Source organism: Dermacentor albipictus, chromosome 7 (genome assembly GCF_038994185.2).
Source record: "Dermacentor albipictus isolate Rhodes 1998 colony chromosome 7, USDA_Dalb.pri_finalv2, whole genome shotgun sequence".
Lineage (NCBI taxonomy): Eukaryota > Metazoa > Arthropoda > Arachnida > Ixodida > Ixodidae > Dermacentor > Dermacentor albipictus.
In genome coordinates, this window is record NC_091827.1 from 11,143,744 (window position 1) to 11,166,804 (window position 23,061).

The following is a 23,061-nucleotide window of genomic DNA, read 5'->3' on the forward strand; positions in this document are numbered from 1 at the left end:
CTTTTTTTTTAAACATGTGGTCCTGACGCTGTCTGTAAATGCTCCCAGCTTCACTGTGACAGCAAGAATGGAGCAAAGTCAGGTACCACACCTTGAGTTTGGTCGTCGATGAAGCTTTCATCCAGCTGATCAAGGCTGCTGTTCTCCGACTCGTCCGACGAATTGACCACATCAGCCGAAACATCTGCTTCGCGTTCTATGAAGTTGTTCTTTTTTTTCCTCTAAAACACAACACAAAAACAAATGTTCATGGAAAACCTGTGCTCAGATCATGTTCATAAAAGCAAGCTGTAAGAGCAACCATGTATACTCAACTGAGCTCTGCTTTGGTTTCTTTCTTGTTGTAGCACTGTTTTGTGGAACTGTAATAACGTAAAAGCGTTGACAGTGACTAAAATGTTTGGCAAAAAAATTATTCCCTACATTGCCTTTTTTTGGGTTAGCATGTTAAGAGAATACAAGGAGAACATGCTCACCCTTATTATTATCAACCTTTTGTGGCCTCCTTTTCTGTGTTTGTGCCTGTTTCTTGCAAGTGAGCACTTGGAAGTCATCGTCGCTGTCGTCTAAACTTCTGCCCAAAGCTCTTCGCTGGAATCAGTTGTAAACAAGGCGAAACAATTTTCAATGTGGACGAATAATGATGACCAGCTCAAAAGACAACTTTCCAGTATAGACCAAATTCATCAGCACTGCTTTTGGAATTGGGAATAGAGATTTATGTAGGTAAGCAGCAGAATGTGTAGCAAACATCCTGCTATTCAAAGACACCCTGCACTAGATACCAGACAAATTCTTCACATTTTTCCTAGTTCTTAATTTAAAGAAAGAAAAAGAAAGAAAGAAAACACACTTGTTTGACCTTGCAGAATCACAGCCCAACCTTCATTGAAGCTGTGTCTTCCAAGTAGTTGCATTAACAAATTTAATTTCCTGTAGTTAAACTATATACATTGAATCTTTGTTTGTGAATGGCTCATGATACGGACTCCATTTCCTGCAAGCTTAAACTCAGTGTTGCATTGTGTTCTCCCAGAACACCGAGAAAACACGCAAATAGTGTCAGATTGCAGTGATGGTGACAAATATGAAAAGTAGCAAAACTACGAGTACTGAATTTAACGCTTTAATGGGCGACCCTGTGCCCAGAAAGACAGGTGACACTCAAAGCACAACGAAAGCGGTGAGCGCAATCGCCGATCGTCAAAATCTGATCACTGGGTCAAGTGCCTGTCGGCTATATATACATGATTCATTATAGATTCTAGTGTACTCGCTGGTGCTCATGCATGTTCCATAATGTACAACACTATTTGCATTACACATGCAATCTGATCAGACATGGTTCCCTGGCTTTAGAATCAATGACAACATTCGAGAGAGTTTGGATACATGAACTTGTGACTTGCGCTGAGCTATCATCACTGTAACAGTGATTGGTCGGTGAAAAACGATCACCCAAAAACATAAACAATTTATAAGCTTGTCAATACATACAATGTTTTCGAGCATTTACAGTTGTGCTAATAGTTTTGGCCTAAAATGTATACGTAAAGATTTCAGCTTGCTGTTTCTGTAACCTCAACAACGAAACATAAAAGACATAAATGATCACAAAACAACATACCCGTACAGCAACTGGTGATGATTCGGACTCTGTTGATGACTGGGACAAAATTCGCTTTTGACACGGCCGTCGTCGTCTTACTTGAACTGGGCTGTCATCACCTGAAATGCATTATTACTGTGCAGATGAAACTTGACAAACCACACGTCGTGCAGGTCTGCAACATTTCTAGCAAGAACCGGATACATTTCCTAGCTTACAACAAACAAGGCATGTTCTTACCATGAAAACATATTAAAATTAGTTTACTGGCACTTTCAGAAAAGGTATTTGATGTAAAATATGTTGCCTGAAGTGTAAAATATACTTTTATTTTCTAACTTAAAGTGAAATTCAACTTCTTGAAGTGCAACAGGAAATCGGAAAATGTTGACTTGGTCACAATATACTCTCAAAATAGTCCCATGAAAAAGCAAACTCCTTATACAACGGTGGCCACTACTTAGTGATGCAATGTGTTCTCATTGGTGCATTCATTGAGTGTTTTTTTGTTTTATCCTTTATGTCCTTTTTCTGGCCCAACAGTCCTCATGGCGAGGGCCTTCTTGCCTCACTCAGCAGCCGCTACTATATATACTAAGTAAACTACTACTGTATTACCACTGCCACAATGCAAGTTACCAGTACAACCTAGCCTGAACTCACCAGAGCTGACAACATGTGCTGTCTTGTTTGCTGTGCTACACATGATGGGCTTGACCAAAGCCACGGGAATGTTCCGAGATTGTGTCATGCCACTGGCATTGAACATTGTTGACGAGAGCGACGTTCTGCCTTTCTGTGTCTGTGTTGAAGTCTTGACAGTTGTTGCAGGCTCGTCTGAGCCACTCCCAGAATCAAAATCGCTCCAGTCAACGGTTATCTCAAAGGAAGGGCGCTTTGAAGCAGATGATTGGTTCGGATGAGGATCGTGCTGACCAGCTGAGAAGCTTCTCGTGGTACTGCTCTTGTCCTGAATACTTGTGTGCATTGAAGGCGAATCTTTACCTTCTTTCAGGATGTTACAACTTTCAACTTTTGTCGTTCGCGAAGAGCTCTCATTGACTGTATTCTCTACTTTCAAGCCACTTCTGCTAGAATCTTGGCATCCTTTGATCAACAGACTCTTGGCACAGCTATCTCGTTTGTTCCTAATAGCAGAGAGGTTACCCAAGTTCGCGGATGAATACTCGGTTGCTCGAGAGTCATTGCAGGAAACAGTAGGCTTTCTCGTTGCCACACTTTTGGTTACAGCGCTATGTAACCTCTGTGCAGACAGGCTATGACGAGAAACAGGATCTCCATCGTCTCGTGCCTCTTCGACAACGGAGTTCTCCTCGATGAAGTCGCAGAGCTCAGTTATTCCCATGTCTTCACACCCTCCCTCACCACCCGAGTGGATGCTTGGATCGGAAATGTGACCATCAGAAGCATTCTCAAAGAGCTCAATGTCGCTATCACCGAGCAGGTTCCAGTCACTATTACCCATACACTCAGGCATTGTGCCTCTGATGGGAGATGGCTCACAGATGCCACCGAGAACGTTCGCAGCATCACTTGGGGACTTGGCTGCATCGACAATGCTTCTTGTACGAATTGTTCGGCAGGGCGTGGAGTGGGCAGGTGGTACAAGCTTTTGTGACAAGATCAGGATTGGGCTTGACGGTCTGACTCCCTTGTCATTGAGCTGCAAGTCAGACCAAAGACAATAGAATTGGATAACAAGAACATCTTTGAAAACCCTTACACACCTTTACACAAGATTAAGAGCAAAGAGATAAGGCATTTTAAAGGCATTTTAAACAGTTCACACGAAGTCATTACGTCAATTTTTTATACTAGGCTCGCACTAACATATTCACTTACACCTTGGCCGAATGCACATAAGGACAAGACATAAGATACAGGCAAGAGAATGAAGACACACATCTTAATTTTTTTTTGTAAATATATAAAGCAATGTAAAAAAATAATTCACAGATGTATGCCATTTTGACAACTGATAAAGACATCCTTCAAAAGTGCTAGGAGTTCCATTTGCTGGCTCACCACCTCGCTCGAATGAAGCAGCAGTTGCTGCTACATTCTTAGTTACACCTCCTATGCAGGCTGCATTGCAGCAACACACTACCGACTTGCACCGCTGCAACCATTTCAGCACAAAAAAGAAAAACAAATGGCCGAAAATATGTCAGTGCCCCTTTAAATGAAGCTCTATTAGTTTCACAATAGCCAAGCAAGCGGCATCACTCGCCATTCAAGCTTCCAAGGTTAGCAGCACATGTTTTGTACAAGTACTGCTTGAACATAGCATAACCTTTGCAATTTCCTTTGAATTAGTATTCATAAGAACTTCAGTAAGATTCCTTATCATCCGACTCAACATGTGACTTGTTTGCCCAAGCACTTAGAAATGTGCACAACTTATGGTAATTTAGAAAAAGTGAGAACAATCACCTTGAATGAGTCAGTTCTGCCTGTTGCTTTGTCGCACTTGGTGTCAAACGAATCTTCAGAAAACTTCCCCAGCTCTGCAGCTGAGATCGGATCCTGAGGCGAGATCACAATTGGATTTGGGACTGGCCCCTTCCTGTTATCGACCTGAAGTGAAAAACAGCATATGAAAAAAATAAACATAAGGTGGAATTATGAATTAACAGAAGTACCAGAAGTGACAGAAGTACCTTTGAGCATGCATTGTCTTCAAGCATTTCTGCTTCGGAATTGAACAGCTCATCACAGAAGCTGTCCATGTGGACATCTCCAATAAGGTCCCAAGCTTCCACGGCAGCTTGGCTTAATACTTCTGTCCGCCTCTCACTAACCTGGAGAGGATAATGTTGTTCTGTTATGCCAGTCAAGATAAAAACGGCCTCTGGCAATAGAGAATAAATGTAGGTACAGTATTTATACAAATCTTCCCAGGCGAGCTGAAAGGGGCAGCATTTTGTCCTTTGTATAAAAGGAAAGCTACTAAACTAACCTGGCATAGATACGTAAACCAGTGAACTGCAACTTATGCCGGTTTGAAACATGCAGGAGAGTCACTTCACTGTACATCAGGTGAAATGCAAGCATGCAAAGCTGATGAGTTGAAATTATTTGCATGCTTAGTGAACAGTTATGGTTTGTGCCTTGCATCTGAGTTCACGAGATACTTCTTTGTTAGTTTAATCAATGCTGAAAAGCTGCAGTGATATGAGCATCAAAATACTAGTTCTTAATTTTCTTTTTTCAAGTTTTCAAGTTAATTCGAAGAGTGAATCCAGGAATTATATAGCTAGTATCCTGCAGGCCAGTAAATGCATCCTACTAAGTGATCACAATGGCTGTGCATGGGTGAAACGATCCCTAAAGTACAAAAGCTGAGAAACATTTCAAGAAATTGATGTACCTTTGAATGCGTCTCCTCAACTTCACAATCCCTTTGTGCAGTGCACAGAGGCTCTTCATGAAGGCTGTGGTCATCACTGCTAGGGCACTTTTCTTTGTCAAAGCAGTCATCTTCAAGAAGATCCTCTAGATCACTATCGACTTCCAGTTTTGAAAACTTAATTTCACTGCTCTTGGTTCTGGTCCCCGACTTTGGACATTCCACATCAGGCACACCATCACCACCACATTCCATTGTCTCAAGCATCAAATCAGAAACAAGCTCATCCCGAGATTTCTTGGTGTTCACTTCTCCTTGGTCAAGCAAAATCTTTGCCATGTCAACTGGTGATAGCACATGACCCGGACTGGGAAATATGTCGACGTCCAGTCTTGGTGGCGTCCGAATCTCAACTTCCAGAGGATCTGGCTCCAACTCTTCTTCCTTCAAGCCCTTTGTGTCAACGTCATCAGTTTCCTTCATATCAATGTCATGTGCCTCTGAAGAAGTGACCACTACACAGTCTTCATCTGCTTTGGCATCTTCCCGACAGTCCATCTCTTCAACCCTCTCACATAGGTCAGTCTCAAATGAAATGCACGATGACGAATCGTGAGACAGAGACTTGTCCTTAAAGAAGTCAGTGATGACTCGTCTTTTCTTCTTCTTTTTCCTAATCTTGTTCGTATCCTCAGGTTCCTCCTGATCCATGCCAGGTGAGGCCACAATGTCTGGATACTTGTAATCTTTGTCTTCCACATCTGTCTCTTCTTCACTTTTTTTGTTGTCTGCAACGACGCGTTTGCCAGTCTTCTTGGTAAATTTCTTTCGCCGACCAGTTTTGGCTGCATTGTCATCTTTGCTGCCCGCGCCAACTAAATCGGGATCAGGGGAAAGGCGCTCGTCTGATGAAATAACATACTCCATCTGAAGAAAGGGTTTCAGTTCGAGGCTATACGCATCAAGTTCATCGTCGGCGTACCGAGTGTTTTCTATGAAGCGCATAAGGGCAACATACATCTTTGTCTTGCTCGAGTGAGCCACATAGCGACTACGCTGCTCGTCGCACTGCCACTGCGTCCAGCTCGACAGGGAGAGCCTTGGTCGCTTACTCTCGTCCTCTGCCTGCGTTTTTTTCTGGAAAGGCAAGAAGCAATGGAGTGTGGTTATTAAATTGGCCCATGCCAGGCTGACCAAATATTAAATTCAGGCACGCAACTAGATATCCACCTGAACACAAGCTCGAACAAGTATCACTGTTTTACTGGTGTTCGTTTTCACCAGATTACAACAGTTACCAAGCTGTCGCTCAGCGTAAGAATTATTTAACATTGTCGCAGATTCTGTAGCAAAGGATGCGTGCTTGATGAGATTGTGCATACGTTGTGAATGATGTAGCACTTTGTTGAATGTGCCTGAGGAGCAGCGATTAATCTGGAATTTATGATGAGTCATGTAAAAACAGCAGATGCACTTTGACCCGTGAGATCAGATTTTGACGACTGATGACTGTGCCCGCCACTGTTGTGTTTGGAGTGTTGCCCCTTTTTCTAAGCACAAGTTCAACCGAAAAAAGAGTTTGCTCACAGTTTTGGCACTGTTTACTTCATCGCCGTTTTACAACATGACAGCATTACATACAAGAAATCTAACAATCAGCCTCTTCTGAATAAAGAATACTGTACGCTTGAAACATCATACTTTGAGCAGTGTATTCAACGGGGCTGGTTGGTTCACCTTCAGAATATCTTTGTTTTTATTCATACTTTCATGCAACTTTGAGGAAGCGGCCAAATTCGTTAAATGGAAAATTTCAGGATGACCTCCATCAACACTTCGTTGATTCATATATGAGGTAGTGAAGATGGCCGATTGCCGCAGCTGATTGAAGGTGCCGCAGATGGTGCTATGGAACATCATTGCAAAGAATTCTTATGTTGTTGCAGAAGCGTATGTTCCCACATAAACGATCACAAGTAATGTTCACACATAAACGATCATATTGTAACGCACAGTTGAGTGACGTTGCTTTAATCAATCTACCTAGGGCGAACTTGTGCCCGACAAAGAGCTAAACGAGAGCCTCGCTAGAGCGTCCACAGTCTTTTCGCCAGAGACCCGCACCTCTTCTTCTTCCCTCGTGTCCCGCACTGATGGCACGTTGCTCCGATTGCGCGTGCCTTGCGGGCCCGTGTTGCCCGCTTCACTGCCGCTATCTTTCGCAGGTAGCAGTAAGCAGCTGGACGGACGCAGGAGGCGGCTGGCGCGTAATTTGAAATCATCTTGCGTCATTGTCCCCCTTCCAAGAGTGCATCGTCCCGATGCGCATACAGAAGGCGGTGGTTTCCAGACTTTCAGGAATTCGCAAAGTTTGTAGGCGGAAGCAGTTATTGCCTGTCGTAGTACGGTTTCATTCGGACGACATGGACGATTTCTGTTCGATGCCGCCGTCGTGATGAGGTTACTTGACCTTCTGGAGCAACTTCGTAGTTCAATGGACTGATTCGGCGAATTATCCTATACGGGCCAAAATAACGACGAAGAAGCTTCTCTGATAGGCCGCGCATCCGTACGGGAGTCCACACCCATACTTTGTCTCCAGGTGCATACTGGACGTCTCTTCGTCGCAAGTTGTATCGGTCCGCGTCAGTTTGTTGCTGCTGCTGAATGCGGTGTCGCGCCAGCTGCCGTGCTTCTTCAGCTCTTTGTGTGAAGTCGCTGGCGTCATTGTCATTTTCGAAGGTCTCATCCACTGGTAGCATTGCATCGAGGGTTGTGGTGACGGTCCGGCCAAAAACGAGTTGGAAAGGCGTCATTTGAGTCGTCTCTTGCACAGCGGTATTGTACGCAAACGTGGCATACGGTAGTATCCTGTCCCATGTTCGGTGCTCCATGTCCACGTACATGGACAACATATCAGTCAGTGTTCGGTTCAGTCGTTCAGTCAGTCCATTTGTCTGCGGATGATATGGGGTGGTTTTTCGGTGACTCGTGTGCGTCAATTTCATGATGGACTGTGTCAAATGGGCAGTAAAAATGGTTCCTCGGTCCGTGATGAGAACTTTAGGAGCGCCATGCCGTAGTACTATGTTAGTGACGAAAAAATCAGCGACTTCACTGGCCGTTCCCTTGACAAGAGACCCTGTCTCGGCATATCGAGTTAGGTAGTCAGTTGCAACTACGATCCAACGCTTTCCCGATGACGATGTGGGAAAGGGGCCAAGTAAGTCCATTCCCACTTGTGCGAATGGAGTTTCCGGTGGCTGTATCGGTTGTAGGAGGCCTGCTGGCTTGAATGGTGGTATTTTACGTCTTTGGCAGTCCCGGCAGGTTCTTACGTAGTGTTGCACAGAGTTCAATAACTTCGGCCAGTAATACTTCATGCGGATGCGTGCGAATGTTCTGCTCACTCCTAAATGTCCTGCTGATGGGTCGTCGTGGCATGCTTCCAATATCTCGAGTCGTAACTTTGAAGGTACGACGAGCAGAAAAGTCTCTGCACTATGTTCAAAATTTCTTTTGTACAGGACATTGTTTCGCAGGACGAACGACGACAAGCTGCGGACAAAAGGTCGTGGAATGTCAACAGGGTGTCCTTCTAGGTAATCAATGAGCAGGCGTAAATCCGCGTCGGATCGCTGATGCTGAGCCATTTGCGATGTTGTCACAGCTCCTAGGAACGGGCAATCGTGTTCATTTTCCCCAAGCGTAGATTCCTTGTATTCAATCGGTGCACGTGACAAGCAATCAGCATCACTGTGTTTGTGACCGGACTTGTATACAACCGTTATATCGTATTCCTGCAGCCGTAGACTCCATCTTGCTAGCCGTCCAGATGGGTCTTTGAGATTCGCAAGCCAGCACAATGAATGATGGTCGCTGACAGCTCGGAAGGGTCGGCCATATAAGTATGGTCTAAACTTGCTGATGGCCCATATCACCGCGAGGCATTCTTTTTCTGTGGCTGAGTAGTTCACTTCAGCCTTCGAAAGTGTTCGACTAGCATACGCAATGACTCGTTCCTCTCCGTTTTGCCACTGAATGAGAACGGCACCGAGTCCCAAATTGCTTGCGTCTGTGTGAATATCAGTTTCGGCTTCCTCGTCGAAATGAGCAAGAACTGGGTGGTTCTGAAGACGCCTTCGGAGCTCATTGAAAGCATTCTCCTGCTCATTCAACCAGACGAAAGGCGCGTCTTCCTTTGTTAGCCGCGTTAGTGGTTCGGCGATCCTTGAAAAATTTTTGACGAAGCGTCTGTAGTAGGCGCAAAGTCCTAAGAATCGCCTAACAGCCTTTTTGTCGGTTGGTTTTGGAAATTTATCCACGGCCGCAGTCTTCTCAGGGTCCGGGCGAATGCCTTCTGAACTGACGACATGGCCGAGGAAAAGTAGCTCGCGAAAGCCGAAATGACATTTCTGTGGTTTTATCGTCAGACCTGCTGATCTAATAGCTTTCATCACAGCCCGCAGTCGTTCTACATGCTGCTCGAAGGTGGTCGAAAAAACCACGACATCATCAAGATAAACGAGACAGGTTTGCCATTTCAGACCGGTGAGCACAGTGTCCATCATCCGCTGAAACGTGGCAGGTGCGGAACAAAGGCCGAATGGAAGCACTTTGAACTCATATAGTCCATCTGGCGTCACAAATGCCGTCTTTTCACGATCTCGTTCGTCCACTTCTATCTGCCAGTAGCCGCTTTTGAGGTCCAGGGAGGAAAAGAATTTGGCATCTCGTAGTCTATCTAGAGTGTCATCGATTCTTGGAAGTGGGTACACATCCCGCTTTGTGACGGCGTTCAGCTTACGATAATCAATGCAGAAGCGCAAGGTCTGGTCCTTTTTCTTTACGAGTACCACAGGCGACGCCCACGGACTTGCCGACGGCTGAATTACATCATCTTCCAGCATTTCCTTAACTTGACTTCCTATAGCTTCTCTCTCTTTTGGTGACACTCGGTAGGGATGCTGGCAAATAGGCCTCACTGCTTCGTCGACAATTATCCGATGTTTGGTAATAGATGTCCGCCGGACTTTAGATGACATTGAAAAACATTCGGCGAACTCTCTTACGAGGGCTTCTATTTGCTCCTTCTGTCTGGGTGATAGACCTGGTTCGATGTCGATGGCTGCAAGGACAGAATCCGCATCTTGGAATTTCGATGTTGAAATCTCTGGGATGCTCAGGTCTGTAACTTGGACGAAGTCATTAAGGCTGGCAATAACGGTTCCCTTCGCGACATGTTGCACCTCATTTCCAAAATTAGTGAGGAAAACGTTGGCACATCCACCACGCAGCTGAACAAGCCCTCTTGCCACGCAGATCCCTTTCTCGAGTAGGAGACTGGTGTTGCTGTCTGTAATTCCTTCGCAGTCGCTGAACGCGTCGCTTCTTACTGCGACGGCTACACTGGATCTAGGAGGAAGCATCACGTCGTCATCGGCAATGTAAAGGGCGTCGAATTTTTCTTCAGTGTTGAATGCTGCGATAGCGTGCTTTGTTGAAAAGGAAACACATGATTCCCGCAAGTTGATTACAGCGCCATTATCCTGCAAGAAGTCCATGCCAATAATCAAGTCTCTTGAGCACTCGGGAAGGACGATAAAGCTAGCGACGTACGTGAAGCCTCGTATTCCTATTCTAGCCGTGCACTTTCCAGCGGGATCGATGAGGTGTCCTCCTGCGGTGCGAACTTGTGGCCCTTTCCATGGTGTCAGCACTTTCTTCAGTTTCCTGGCAAGCTCACTACTTATTACCGAGTAATCCGCACCTGTATCCACTAACGCGTTCACTTCGTAACCGTCAACAAACACACGTAAATCGGAACCAACGTCGCTCCTGTGACACTGGTTTCTGAGTCCCTCGTCGTCGCTCGGAGTCATCGATGGAGGTTCTTGTCTTTTCGCGTCGGCAGCGACCTTACCTCCTGAGGTCGCTGACTCTAGTTTTCCCGAAGCGGGCTCTGTGAACGGCGTCTTGGGGAGCTTGAAGACGGGCGGGGGCTCGGTGACCGATGCCTAAACGGCGCTGCTGATCGAGGTTGGTGTTGCTGGTAGGCGTATGGGGAGCTCTGACGAGTGGACAGGTATTCTTCGATTTCCGATGGACGCTCACCATTCCGGGGGCAAGGTGCGTTCACCGGAAAGCCACGAAGCCCTGCCTGGCGATAGTGGCACATTCTGTACAGGTGGCCAGCCTCGCCACAGTGGTAGCAGAGGGGTATTCGGTCAGGAGTACGCCATACTTCAGCCTTCCTGAATCTTCTCTCGGGTGGCGGCAGCGTAGTTCGAGGCATCGAGCTATTCATAGAGGAAGTGGCGGCGACGTCAGCACGTGCGGGAGTTTGCCGCAGCACATCGGCATATGAGACGCTCGGTTGGCGCAGTCGTAGCGCTTGGGACTGCGCACTGAGCTGTGGTTCCCGGACGGCCTGTCTGACCTCTTCACGAACCAGGTCTGCCAGGGAAGAGGGCGTTGGAGCGTTCTGGTCAAGCCGTAGCCGCTGGAGCTCTTCTCGCACTACAGATCGCACGAGCTCTCGTATGATCTCCACGCTATTTCCAAAGACGGCTGGAACTGTGTCTACAGGGGCGATGTTCATCTCCCGGTTGTACATCCTTGATCGCTGTTGCAACGTGCTTTCCATTGTTGTCGCCTCTGCACGAAACTCAGCGACGGTGCGCGGCGGGCTCCGAACCAACCCTGCAAACAGTTCCTGTTTTACGCCGCGCATTAGATGACGTAGTTTCTTGTCCTCGCTCATGTTCGGATCGGCTCGGCGGAATAGGCGGGACATGTCTTCTACATACATGGCCACGCTTTCGTTATTACGCTGGTTTCTTGCTTGCAGGGCAGCTTCGGCCCTCTCCCTGCGGTCGGTACTCGGGTAAGTTGCCAGCAACTCCTGTCGGAAAGCGTCCCACGACAGAAACGTCGCTTCGTGGTTTTCAAACCACGTTCGAGCGCTGTCCTCTAATGCGAAGTAAACATTTCGTATCTTGCGCTCTCCGTTCCATCCATTGAACTCAGCGACGCGCTCAAAGCGTTCTAGCCAGTCCTCTGCGTCTTCAAATGTGTCGCCGTGGAAAGGCTCTGGCGTCATTGGCGAGTTGACCACGATGTGAGTTGGCGTGGTTTGAGTCGTCATCTCGGTAGCGTTTCCGCTAGCAGATGCTGATGCTCCGATAGAAACCGGCAAAAGGGAAAACTCGGGGGGCTCACCACGTAGGCGACGACTGCTGCGTTGGTGAACAGGAGTCAACTCTATGGGTCCAAGTCGCCGTGAGTCCGGGCTCCTTTCTCTGGCTTGAGAAGGGCTTGAAATCATACCCCGCACCTCCACCAGATTTGTAACGCACAGTTGAGTGACGTTGCTTTAATCAATCTACCTAGGGCGAACTTGTGCCCGACAAAGAGCTAAACGAGAGCCTCGCTAGAGCGTCCACAGTCTTTTCGCCAGAGACCCGCACCTCTTCTTCTTCCCTCGTGTCCCGCGCTGATGGCACGTTGCTCCGATTGCGCGTGCCTTGCGGGCCCGTGTTGCCCGCTTCACTGCCGCTATCTTTCGCAGGTAGCAGTAAGCAGCTGGACGGACGCAGGAGGCGGCTGGCGCGTAATTTGAAATCATCTTGCGTCAATATGTAAGAAACTGTGTCTACAATTGTGCAGCACACTGATAATGTTGGTATAATGCTGCCAGCTCCCTTACAGGATTAGGTCACCGTGATGAAAGCAACCGTAGCAATTATAATCAAATGTTTTCGGTTGCTCCTCTCATCTTTAGTTAGATTTAATAGTCTAAATTGAGGTTCCAGTAAATGTCGCCATGCATTAGGCCTTATGAATGCGAGAACATATACCAAAATTTCTTAGGCTAAAAAGGACAGAACACCAACAATCCCAGAAAATCATGACACATGACTGGAGCATTTCAGAAATGATTTCGTAAAAGTGACAAAATCTGGCTTCTTTTATATATAGAGATAAGAGATGGTCATTACAGTTAACAGAATGCCACCTACCTGTTTTGATGGGAAATTCCGAAGGCTCAGAAAACGTGAAGGAGTCACTGGTGGTAGTGGAACTGTTGATAGTGCCACCTCGAAATGTGCCTCATAGTAGAGTTCTTCCTGCTTGTTTAGTGCTCCGCCAGACTTTTTTTGTTGCTTGCCTGCAAAAGAAGCGTTTGGCTGTGTGAAACTGTGGTTAATGCAAAAAGAAAGAAAAAGGAAAATGGCAAATGGCTAGCCAGCATTTCATGCACCTGACATAGTATTAAACAGCGCTGCAAAAAAAAAAAGAAAGAAAGAAGAGAAGGGAGAGGGAGAGCAGCTCTTCATGAACATGCTTGCACACAAGTCCTAAGGCACCAACCATCATAAATGAGGTACATAATCTAATTTCCAATAAATCACAGCAACATGTCGTACAAGCTTTACATAACTTTCTCACTTTTTCATAACTTTTTTAAAGGTTTGGAGAGAGGTGCATTGTGTTTTCAGGAATTCGTGGGCTCCCATTAATGGATGGCATACTGACTAGAATATGGGAGAATTCAACCAGTTTAAGTCATTTACTTACATACTTCGTTACATTATTCTCAGGCCCAAAGACATTTCACGGACATAGCCACGTTTTAAGCCAATTGTTGTTAAAAACTTGAAAGGAAAAAACAAAAGAAATAATTTTAGGTAATCTGCTTAGTAATGATGGCAGCATCTCCAGATACGCGGTGTAAGTGTCACCCCATCTTCCCTGCAAAAAATGCTTTTACAAAAACACAGAGATGAAGGTGTGACAACGTGTGGTAGGTTGATTTTGATTTTGCATCTTGGATTTTCTTGTCAACTCATGGCATTGAAAACACTTTTTGTGGATGCTTCTCATCGTAAGTGGTGACACAATGGTCTAAATCAAAGGTGCCAATGTTCAGATAAGCTAATTGCAAGAATATGCCTAAACCACTTTTATTGAGTTCAGTATGCATCTGACTTTATATACAGGATGAATATCTTATTTAGACACTCCTGAGTTAATTTTGAAAAGAACTGAAGTTTGTGCGTACTATAATGTATCAGGGCATGCACGAGTATCCGCATGTAGGTAAATACAAACAACAGCTTTCAAGATGATGCAATGAATAAAACCTTTGTTTTAAGAAATGTTTAGGCAGCCAAAGGTTTTATTTTTTAATTCTTGGTCATAAAAATCCAAGTTTGATAAAACACGACCTCTACGAAAACGGCCTTTTAGAAAATTGTGAAGTGCTGACTTATTACATTCACTTTTAGGTGCACAGGAAAGAAAAAATAGATAAAAATAATAATAATAAAACTGACCAGTAATGAAGTTCAGAATAGAGCGAGTTCCTCTGCCAGAGGCCGCTGTGCTCTTGGCGCTCCGGTATTCGGGCACCGTCATGTGCATTCGATGGCAGACAGGATTGATGCCGCGCGGAACCATCCTCGGACTCGCCTCGTACAGGTTCCCCAGCTGCCTACCACTGGTGATGGCACGATGGATGTTCTGCTTCTTGTAGTTGCTTTCCTTGTAGGCCTGTAAAGACAGCATATTCCAGCCTGTTTCGTTGTAATTGAAGAGAGGTGCTGTTGGTGCCGCATGACACTTCACTCGTGACAGCTGCACAGCAGCTCTTGACTGACGTGTAGCTAATAGGATAATAATAATAATAATAATAATAATAATAATAATAATAATAACAACAACAATAATAATAATAATAATAATAACTTTAACAAGGCTGTTCTTATAAAGGCAACTATCAACTACACCCCATTTTATATCTAGCAGGCAACACCGCAGAGAGCTGTACAGGTAGCGCAGCCATAGAAGTCTCACAATGCATGTTTCGTAGTGCAGTATTCTTTATCTGTGATTCTTTCAACAGATTCACTACTTCACATACAGTAGAACCTTGTTCATACAATCACGTTTTGCTCCATTTCCCAGCGTCAATGTTCACGGTCAAGAATGCAAAAAATGACCCAATACACTTACATTTTCTGCCGGTTAATACGTTCGTGGAAAACAAGATCTTTCAGCACCAATGTTCAGTATATTGCCAAATTACGATCGTATGATATGTTTCTCTGCCACCAGAAAAAGTACATAAGTCACACCGGTGTATAATATGCACCTGTAGCCTACCATGTCTAGACAATAGTTTTCATAAGCATTTTATTCCAAGCTTACGTGACGGTGTTTACCCAAAGTCATCAAAGTCGTCCGCCTCAGAGTCGCTTACAAACAATATAGTAACTTCAGGTTGGATTACTGTTGGTACATCACTGTTGTCTTCCGACCCGCTGGTGGAGCACACTGAAAGTTTTGCACCAGTCCTGGATCATTTTCTCATTCACTTCGAATTCCCTCCCTGCTGAACGGCTTCCATGCTGCAGTGCAAATTCAACTGCGCTGCACGCAGCTTGAATTTCGTGTTGTAACTTCGCCGACTTTGCTTCGCATGCGGCGCCATGGTTAGCAAGGCTGCGACGACAGACACGAAGTGCGCAGCAATAATGGCAACGAGTGCAATGAAGCGTAGTTGCTGTGGATGGCAGAAGGTGGTGTATAGTGGAGCTTCATATGATGCCTGCTTGATACAAAGGGCATGGCCATAGCAACCAATCCGATTTTGACTGTGTATAAGTCGCACCATTCTATAAGACGCACCAACAAAAAATTCAGAAAAAAAAAAGATACACGACTTATACACCAAAAAATATGATACTCAAATATTGACTCCAGAATTCCTTGTGCTGTTGATACACTGCTGTGAGTATATTTAGAATATCAGAATCAGGCTCAGACTTTGTTCTCCCAAGATTTGGGACACTATGGCATGCCTCATAAGCGGATCGTGGCCATGGCATGCAAAACCCCAGAATCAAATGAATTTTTTTTGCTGCAGTATGTAAATTGACTGTGTCTGACTCTACGGTTGGCTTTCATAATTAGTCTTAGCGAACATTCTTTTTTTTCCACTGATGAGTATTAGGCGATTCCATGCAGGTCCTGGAAACTCCTCAACATCCGTACACTCAATGCTGAGCTAATAAACACTGATTGGCGGACTGATTGATTCACTGATAGGAACGAGTACGATTTTATCAAAGTGCACGTCACCTGTTCTTCCTTGCCCTCGGTAAGCAGCACAACAATGCGCCCTTCACGCTTCCTTCCTGTGCGACCCATGCGTTGCACAAGGCGGATTGGGCTCTTGGGTGCGTCAAAGCAGACGATCAAATCAATCTCGCCAATGTCCAGCCCTTCCTCTCCGACGCACGTTGACACAAGGACATTGTAACCACCCTCGCGAAACTTCTTGACAACCTGAAAGCGTGAGGCAGGAGGCGAACCCCGAGATATAAGCATTAGTGCTTGTATTGAAGCTTGCTTTTCCAGTCTGAACTAGGTTTATGCTCATTGAAGCAAAGTAATGATTAAGTAAGGGACAGTACAGCAAGCACTACATTTTTGATCCATGACTTTCTGGGATACATTCCTTTTTGCATAACATAATGTCCAGCACAATGAATCACTTAAGTTATAGGCATCCAGCCAATGTGCTTGGGAATTATGTGATAAGAAAATAATTAGAATAGCATTGTTCCTTTTGTCAAATCTGCTTACCCTGGTTTAACCAATCAATGTGAACTGAGAGTGACATCAATGAAAATGACTGATCGAGAGTACAGCCCCAGATAATCCTTCACCAAGGAGTGTAACAGCAGGTGATTCGAGCTCTAGTCCGCCTACATACCTGTAAATACGTGTAACAACACAGTAACTGTACACAGTCAGTTGATGTGATGATGTGTTCAGAACTCAATGCCATCAGCTGGAGCAGAGCAAAAGATGAATACCATATGAATGCCTGTAGTAGCTGTGTCTGTGTAACAGTCAAACACCAGCTCTTCATTGAAATATTAAGAAACTTTTTCGTATTTGACACCTTTGTTAGACATATCCTTAATCTTTCGAAATGTCAAAAAAAATGGAAAGAAATGTTTTACCATAGAGATATCAACAAGTACAGCGAATCTGTATTGGATGTAGTGATTCTAATAGTAATGGTACCACTGTTCGTTCTGCACTTTTCCATCCATTTCGGTTTGTGCGAGAGCAAGGTTGGCAAGAGAAAAAAGTAGATGGGGCAGGGGAATTATACATTCACCAACCCTGTCCTGTTGTCGCATTATTCCATTGGCAAGCGTGGTAGTAGAGCATTCTACACTTAAGGCACAGATCTGGCTTTATTCCACAACTCACAGGCTTGGTAGTCAAGCCTGCACCATCGACACAAAACTTCTGAAATGTTTCTAAGTATACCACAAAGCACACTTTTAGGGCCGGAAAATGGAAGGCTGTAGTGAGTGCATATTATTCAAGCAGGTGCAGCTTGTTTCAGTCCGAGAGTCAAAGAGGTTTGTATGTACCAGAAGCTGCTCCTTCTGGCTGAAGCCCTTTGCTGTACCCGCTCTTTGGCCCACGAAATTCATGGCCTTGACGAGCGGCTGGTGGCGGTTGAGTTGCACCGTGATCTCCTTCACACTGTCCCGGTACTGGGAGAAGACCATCACACGGGTGCCTCCCTCTGGTGAAGACATGCGAGCAAGAGGCCATGTCGAAGTCACTTTGAGTTTTTTGCTAACAACCTTAAGTGCCATTTCTTTGCTCTGTCCATGTGCAAGTTTTACGCTGTTTATGCACGTGTGTTATCTTTCTTTTCCCCTTGTGGTTGTAAAATACAGTTAAACAAAAAAAGAAAGGAGAAAGGGAGATAACTGATGCTGTTGGAGCATTAATCTTTAAATTGCTTCTTGTCATTCTTTTGTTGTTTCTTGCTTCCCTGTTGACATCATGTGGACATGTGTAACAATTCACCACATTCTGCAATTCAATAAAGCCAGTCAGGTGTTGGCTTGTGCTTCCTTAATACGAAGTGTGATACAAATGTGCATGCACATATCTTTTCTATATGCATATTATTCCTTATTCCAGCAATGCAATTCAACTATACTTCACCAATTTGTATCTTGATTTCTGCAGTCTTGTTCTCTTGGCAAAACTCAAGCTGTTTTGATTGCTAACATTATGTATAGTGCTCAAATGTTACCGTAAAAACCGGAATATAGGTCGAACTTTTTTTCAAAAAACCATCGCGGAAAGTCGACCCTCGACTTATATACCGGACATTGGCGGAAAAACTACGGAAGTCTTGCAACAATGGGCGGATGAAGTAAACAGCCGCCATCGCCATCAGCAGCAGCGCGGCGTGGCAACATTGTGGCACCGGCACTTTGGGTTTCCACTGTCGCAAAGTTATATTAATTAAAGGCTGCATTTTCATTTTGTTTCAAAATGAGCGGAAGCCGACATCAATTCACCGTCACCTTCAAGAAAAAGGCGATTGAGTACGCGGAAGCCCACGGCAACCTGCCGGCACAGCGTGAACTTGGAGTATCCGAAAAGAGCATTCGGTAGTGGCGGAGGCAAAAGCAACATATTACAACTTGCAGCAACCAAAAGAAAACGTCATTTCGTGGCCGGATCGCAGCGGACTGCAGAACTGTAAGGCAAGGTTGCGGAGTCCGTCCGAGAGTTGCGTGTAAGATCGCTGCCCGTTGTCGAATGCATTCGTTTGAAAGCGGTAGAAATCGCACGCGCCTATGGACTGGACAGCGAGAAGCACTCGTCATCCGACTCTGATCAAAGGTGTTGCTCTGATTCGGAGTAGCGCTTGCGGACTTCGTGCCCTTCTGTGTACTGTACACCCGACGAATTTTTAACAGTATCGCACGACTGTCGACCCGCGTGTTTGTCAGCACCTTATCACGGCACGGAGCGGCGAAATAGCGAATGTGCGTATCTCGTTTGTTTCGCTGCTCAGCGCCGTTAATACGGTGTTGACAAGCACGCGGGTCGATGGTCGCGCGATACCGCTAAAAACTTGGCCAGGTGCACATGCGAGCAGCATTTAAATAAATACTGTCACCATTGTGCAACCCGCTGAGTCGCATTTGTTTCTAGGTAAGGGTGTCATGTCTTTCGGTACTTTTGCCACTGAAAAAGATTTTTTCATTTTTAGAATTCGTTAGTTGGGGGATCGACCTATATTCCGGTCCGACCTATAGTGCGGTTTTTACGGTAGCTTGTTTTTTGAACAATACAAGCAACAGTCATTCTGACATTTTACCTCTTGAAAATACAAAGATGTTCAGTACATAACAGATTTGATGAAACCTGATAAGAATATTCCATTTTCTTGCACCCCCACCCCTGCCCCACTTTTTTTTAAAGAGCAATGAGCATGAATTTTGATAGCAAGCCTGCTAAATTAGGCAGTGTGACATTGTGCCGTGGTAAACACTCAGGTGTTGAGTAATTTTTCTTTGTTGCTAACATTACATATTCTGTACACAACCTAAACTGATGTCACAGCAACAAACAGATGAATGATATGTCACTATGCAACAAGATGATGATGATAATGATGATGATGAAATGGGATAATTATATATAGCACGCATGACTATTAGTGGCGATGATTTAGTTTCCTATAAGCCTTTTGCATGTAGCAAAAAAGTTTTAAATTATGTTCAGTCACCAATACAAATGATAATATGCACACAATGGTCTTGGGTGATAAAAGTGATGATTTTCCATAGCACAGGATGTGCAGGAACTTACCATTGCCTGCAAACTTTTTGAAATGCTCCAGGATGACTTCCTCAAGCTTCGCAAGCTTTGGATGGCCCACAACATGTGCTGCTTGGCCTTCAGTTTCGGAAAATGTATTCTGCAAGAAAGTGAAAAAAAAAAAAAGATGTCGAAAGTAGTTAGAGAGAGAGATGGATAATAAGGAAGGCAAGGAGGTTAAGCAGAAAAAGATCTGGGCGGCCTGAACGAAAATTTAATGACGAAAATAATAACGAATTTAAGAATACGTTCTTGTGTGGACTAGGCGTTGTCTATGAAACATTTAAGAATGCGTCCTTAAATTCATCATTTTCTATGTTAAATGTTCGTGCAAGCCACCCCTATTTTGCTACTCTACGCCAATGGAGGAAGAAATACCAAAAAAAAAAAGATGGGCGAATAGGTGGATAGTATGAAAAATTGGGGGAATATCATATGCAGTTGATAAGCTTTTGTGCATAGTCAGAAAGATTCATACAGATCAAGACCCTATTTGAAAAGTTGTTAAAAAGATTTCACTAGCTCATAGCAACCATAACACAGGAGAATAACATAACCTCATATAGTGAGGACGCAGCAGCAGCAGCAGCAGTCGGGTGGAGGGTGTCATTGGCTGATGCCTCAGGGACTCCCAGGCGCTGTTCCAGGTGCTTGTAGAGCTCTTCGAAATCTCCGTTGTGCATCAGTTCGTAGCGAACACGTGGCTGGCTTTTCTCGCCGTCCACTATGCCTGCACGCGACAGAAAACACCTTGCATTGCATTCACAGTGAACAAATGTTTCAAGAAAATAAGAAATCAGCAGAAAATGAAAAAAGCTCTGTTTCACTCTCTGCCACCCCTTATTTCCCATAACTATTCATGAGCTGTGAATGCCATCTCAATGAAGCAATATTAGCTCGTCCACGCTACCCTACTTGTATGTGATAGTACTGAGCTCAGCACCTATGCTGTCTTGAGATTTCCTTACGCTGGTTCCATATTTTTGGCTGTAACTGGTCACACTGAGACACCTCCTGTACTGGCACCACGCATACAGTTATCTTTTTTCTGCGACCATTTTTTGCTGGAAATGGTCCCTTTTTCATTCATGTAACGTAGCTTCCTCGAATCTTGCCATAGATTTTATAGCGGAATAACCTCGTCCAATCATACTGTGTGCATGACACAATTAATGGTGTACATTCTGGAATGTATGTGAGCACCAGCAATCGATCAAAAGTTTCGGCCAATAGGGAGCTATAAATCCATGACTCGCAGTTTTGGTACAGTGTGGTTCTTTGACTTCCCCACAACGTGACAGTGTCAAAGAAGAGTGCTCACCCTTGAGGAAGTAGAAGAATGGCTGCATGCCGTGCGCCAGCAGAAGCTCAAACGCGTGGTACAAGCTGATGAGCAGGGAGAAGTAACCCTGCAGCTGTCCCACCTCGCGGGAGCTAAGCCGGCTGGGTGGGTTCTGCTGGAAGCTCTCCTTGAGCAGGAGCATGCGATACTTCCCCAGGGACTCGGGGTTCACTCGCGGGATGGCATTGCTCCTGTCCAGCCGGTCGAGGTACGTGCGGATCACCTGCAGTAATCGTCAGCTGAAGTAATCTGGCTGTCTGCTTACGGCTTTCCGAAGTCAACTACACTTTGATAACTTTCTGAAGTCAACTACAAAAAGCGAAGTCTACACTACTACACTCTGGCTTGTACACAGCAGGCAACTCAGGAAAGGCTGGAGAGACTTTTCTCAGTTCTCGTATTTGCAACCAAATTATAGTGCGCCACAATTGAAAGGAAGATGTAGGCATGTGTCATGTAATCCGATGCGACATTAAGTCACGTACCTTTATGTTGCAAAATATGACTTTTGTTGCGTGACAGGTGCCGCACATTTGAACCTATTTACCACCAAGTGAACAGAGTAATGTGTTTCCGGGATCAGCGGCCACAATGCAGTGCTTATGCTCATGAACAAAAACACAACACACCACAAATTGGAAACACAAAGGTACACAAATAATGCGTAGCCTGACATTTCATAGGCTGTAGTTGCAATATTGCATGATGTACTCATTCCGTATAAAGCTTCACCAATAAAAAGCAACTGCAGTGCAAGCCACAAGGATTGGGACACCTGTGACTGCACTATTTGTGTATCGTATTTGCACGTAACACAACCACGAATATAACGCCAGGGGGATGTTCGGTTCCTCAGAAAAAGAAAATAAATATATATTATGATTATAAGGAGAAGTGATGCCGCAAGGAAACAAGAAACAACACATAAAATGGGGCGCTCTATTCCTTGTTAGTGTGAGCTGCTGTCGCAACATGCAGTGAACAGATGAGTGCATGCACAATGTACTCGTTGTCACTGCTGACATCCTTGTCACTGTAGGCGTCTTTGTCAATGTGGTTGTCCTCCATGCCATTAAAGTTATTAGACAGCATCTAAAGTGGGGAAAGCTTTGATAGTGTGTGCGCGAATATGGCTCCGCACGCTGTAGTGATTGTAGTGGTTCCTAGTGGTTTAGCTCACTGCAGGTTGAAGTGTGTGTGTGTGGGGGGGACAAAAATGGATTTTATATGTGTGTCATGAACCCAAATGTGACATGAGACATGTTCCAAGCCTGGAAATAAAAATAAAAATAAAAAAAAACAAGTAACTTGCATTATATTCCTGCAAATGTGGTAGCTTTCATAGCATTACTTGCTATGTATAAAACGGTATATGAGGTGCTGGCGCAGGCTTGGTGGTAAAGTATCCTTGAAAACTAGTGCAGTGTAAACAAGATGAGGACATGATAAGAGCAAATGAAAACAAATAATAGGACATAAGAACACATCAAATAAAGGTTGTTGGTGGAAGTGAACACAATGCCTATTCCATGTGCACTTCTCATGCCCTCCTCTTTGTGAAGGAGCTTCGTGAAGTATTCTTCACGAAGCTCCTTTTCATCTGGCATGGCAGCTCCAATGAGCTTGTAATCCACCACATGCAGTGTTTGTGGAGATATTGGCTTTAATAATTTGTACTTGAAAGTGTTTCGCAGCTTCAGGGACCGTCTTTAAACAGGTATTTAAGCTTCCCATATTATGCACGCCTTTAACTATTCAATGTCCTCAGTCTTTGAGAGATTGCTCTGCTTTGTGCATGCTTATGAGCATTTGTTTCTTTTCTTTTTCACATTTGGCACAGGCCTGAATGAAGTCCTATGAAGTTTATTAAGCTTTTGTTTATTTAGTTAATTAATATCATAAGATTGCTGGTGACAAAGGTGCGTAGGTGGTTTCATTCTGAGGCCGTCTTTGGCAGCCTTTCGTTCACGTAGTTCACCTAACATAGCTGCATAGTTCACCGAACTCTAATGGTTCTAA

General features: G+C 44.7%; 1 protein-coding gene across 1 annotated transcript in view; it reads right to left on the minus strand.

Annotated features, from left to right (window-relative positions):
* Window positions 1–23,061, minus strand: part of Fancm (FA complementation group M) — a 48,658-nt gene that overhangs the window by 17,275 nt on the left and 8,322 nt on the right. The window contains exons 5-19 of the mRNA XM_065435112.2: window positions 21,022–21,265; window positions 20,258–20,430; window positions 19,692–19,800; window positions 17,438–17,595; window positions 16,125–16,331; window positions 14,318–14,534; window positions 13,001–13,149; window positions 5,001–6,116; window positions 4,291–4,431; window positions 4,064–4,207; window positions 2,273–3,293; window positions 1,628–1,728; window positions 477–591; window positions 316–362; window positions 92–221 (exon numbers count right to left, since the gene is read on the minus strand). Coding sequence (XP_065291184.2) covers window positions 92–221; window positions 316–362; window positions 477–591; window positions 1,628–1,728; window positions 2,273–3,293; window positions 4,064–4,207; window positions 4,291–4,431; window positions 5,001–6,116; window positions 13,001–13,149; window positions 14,318–14,534; window positions 16,125–16,331; window positions 17,438–17,595; window positions 19,692–19,800; window positions 20,258–20,430; window positions 21,022–21,265 — 4,072 coding nt within the window. The remainder of the gene's footprint in view (window positions 1–91; window positions 222–315; window positions 363–476; window positions 592–1,627; window positions 1,729–2,272; window positions 3,294–4,063; window positions 4,208–4,290; window positions 4,432–5,000; window positions 6,117–13,000; window positions 13,150–14,317; window positions 14,535–16,124; window positions 16,332–17,437; window positions 17,596–19,691; window positions 19,801–20,257; window positions 20,431–21,021; window positions 21,266–23,061) is intronic.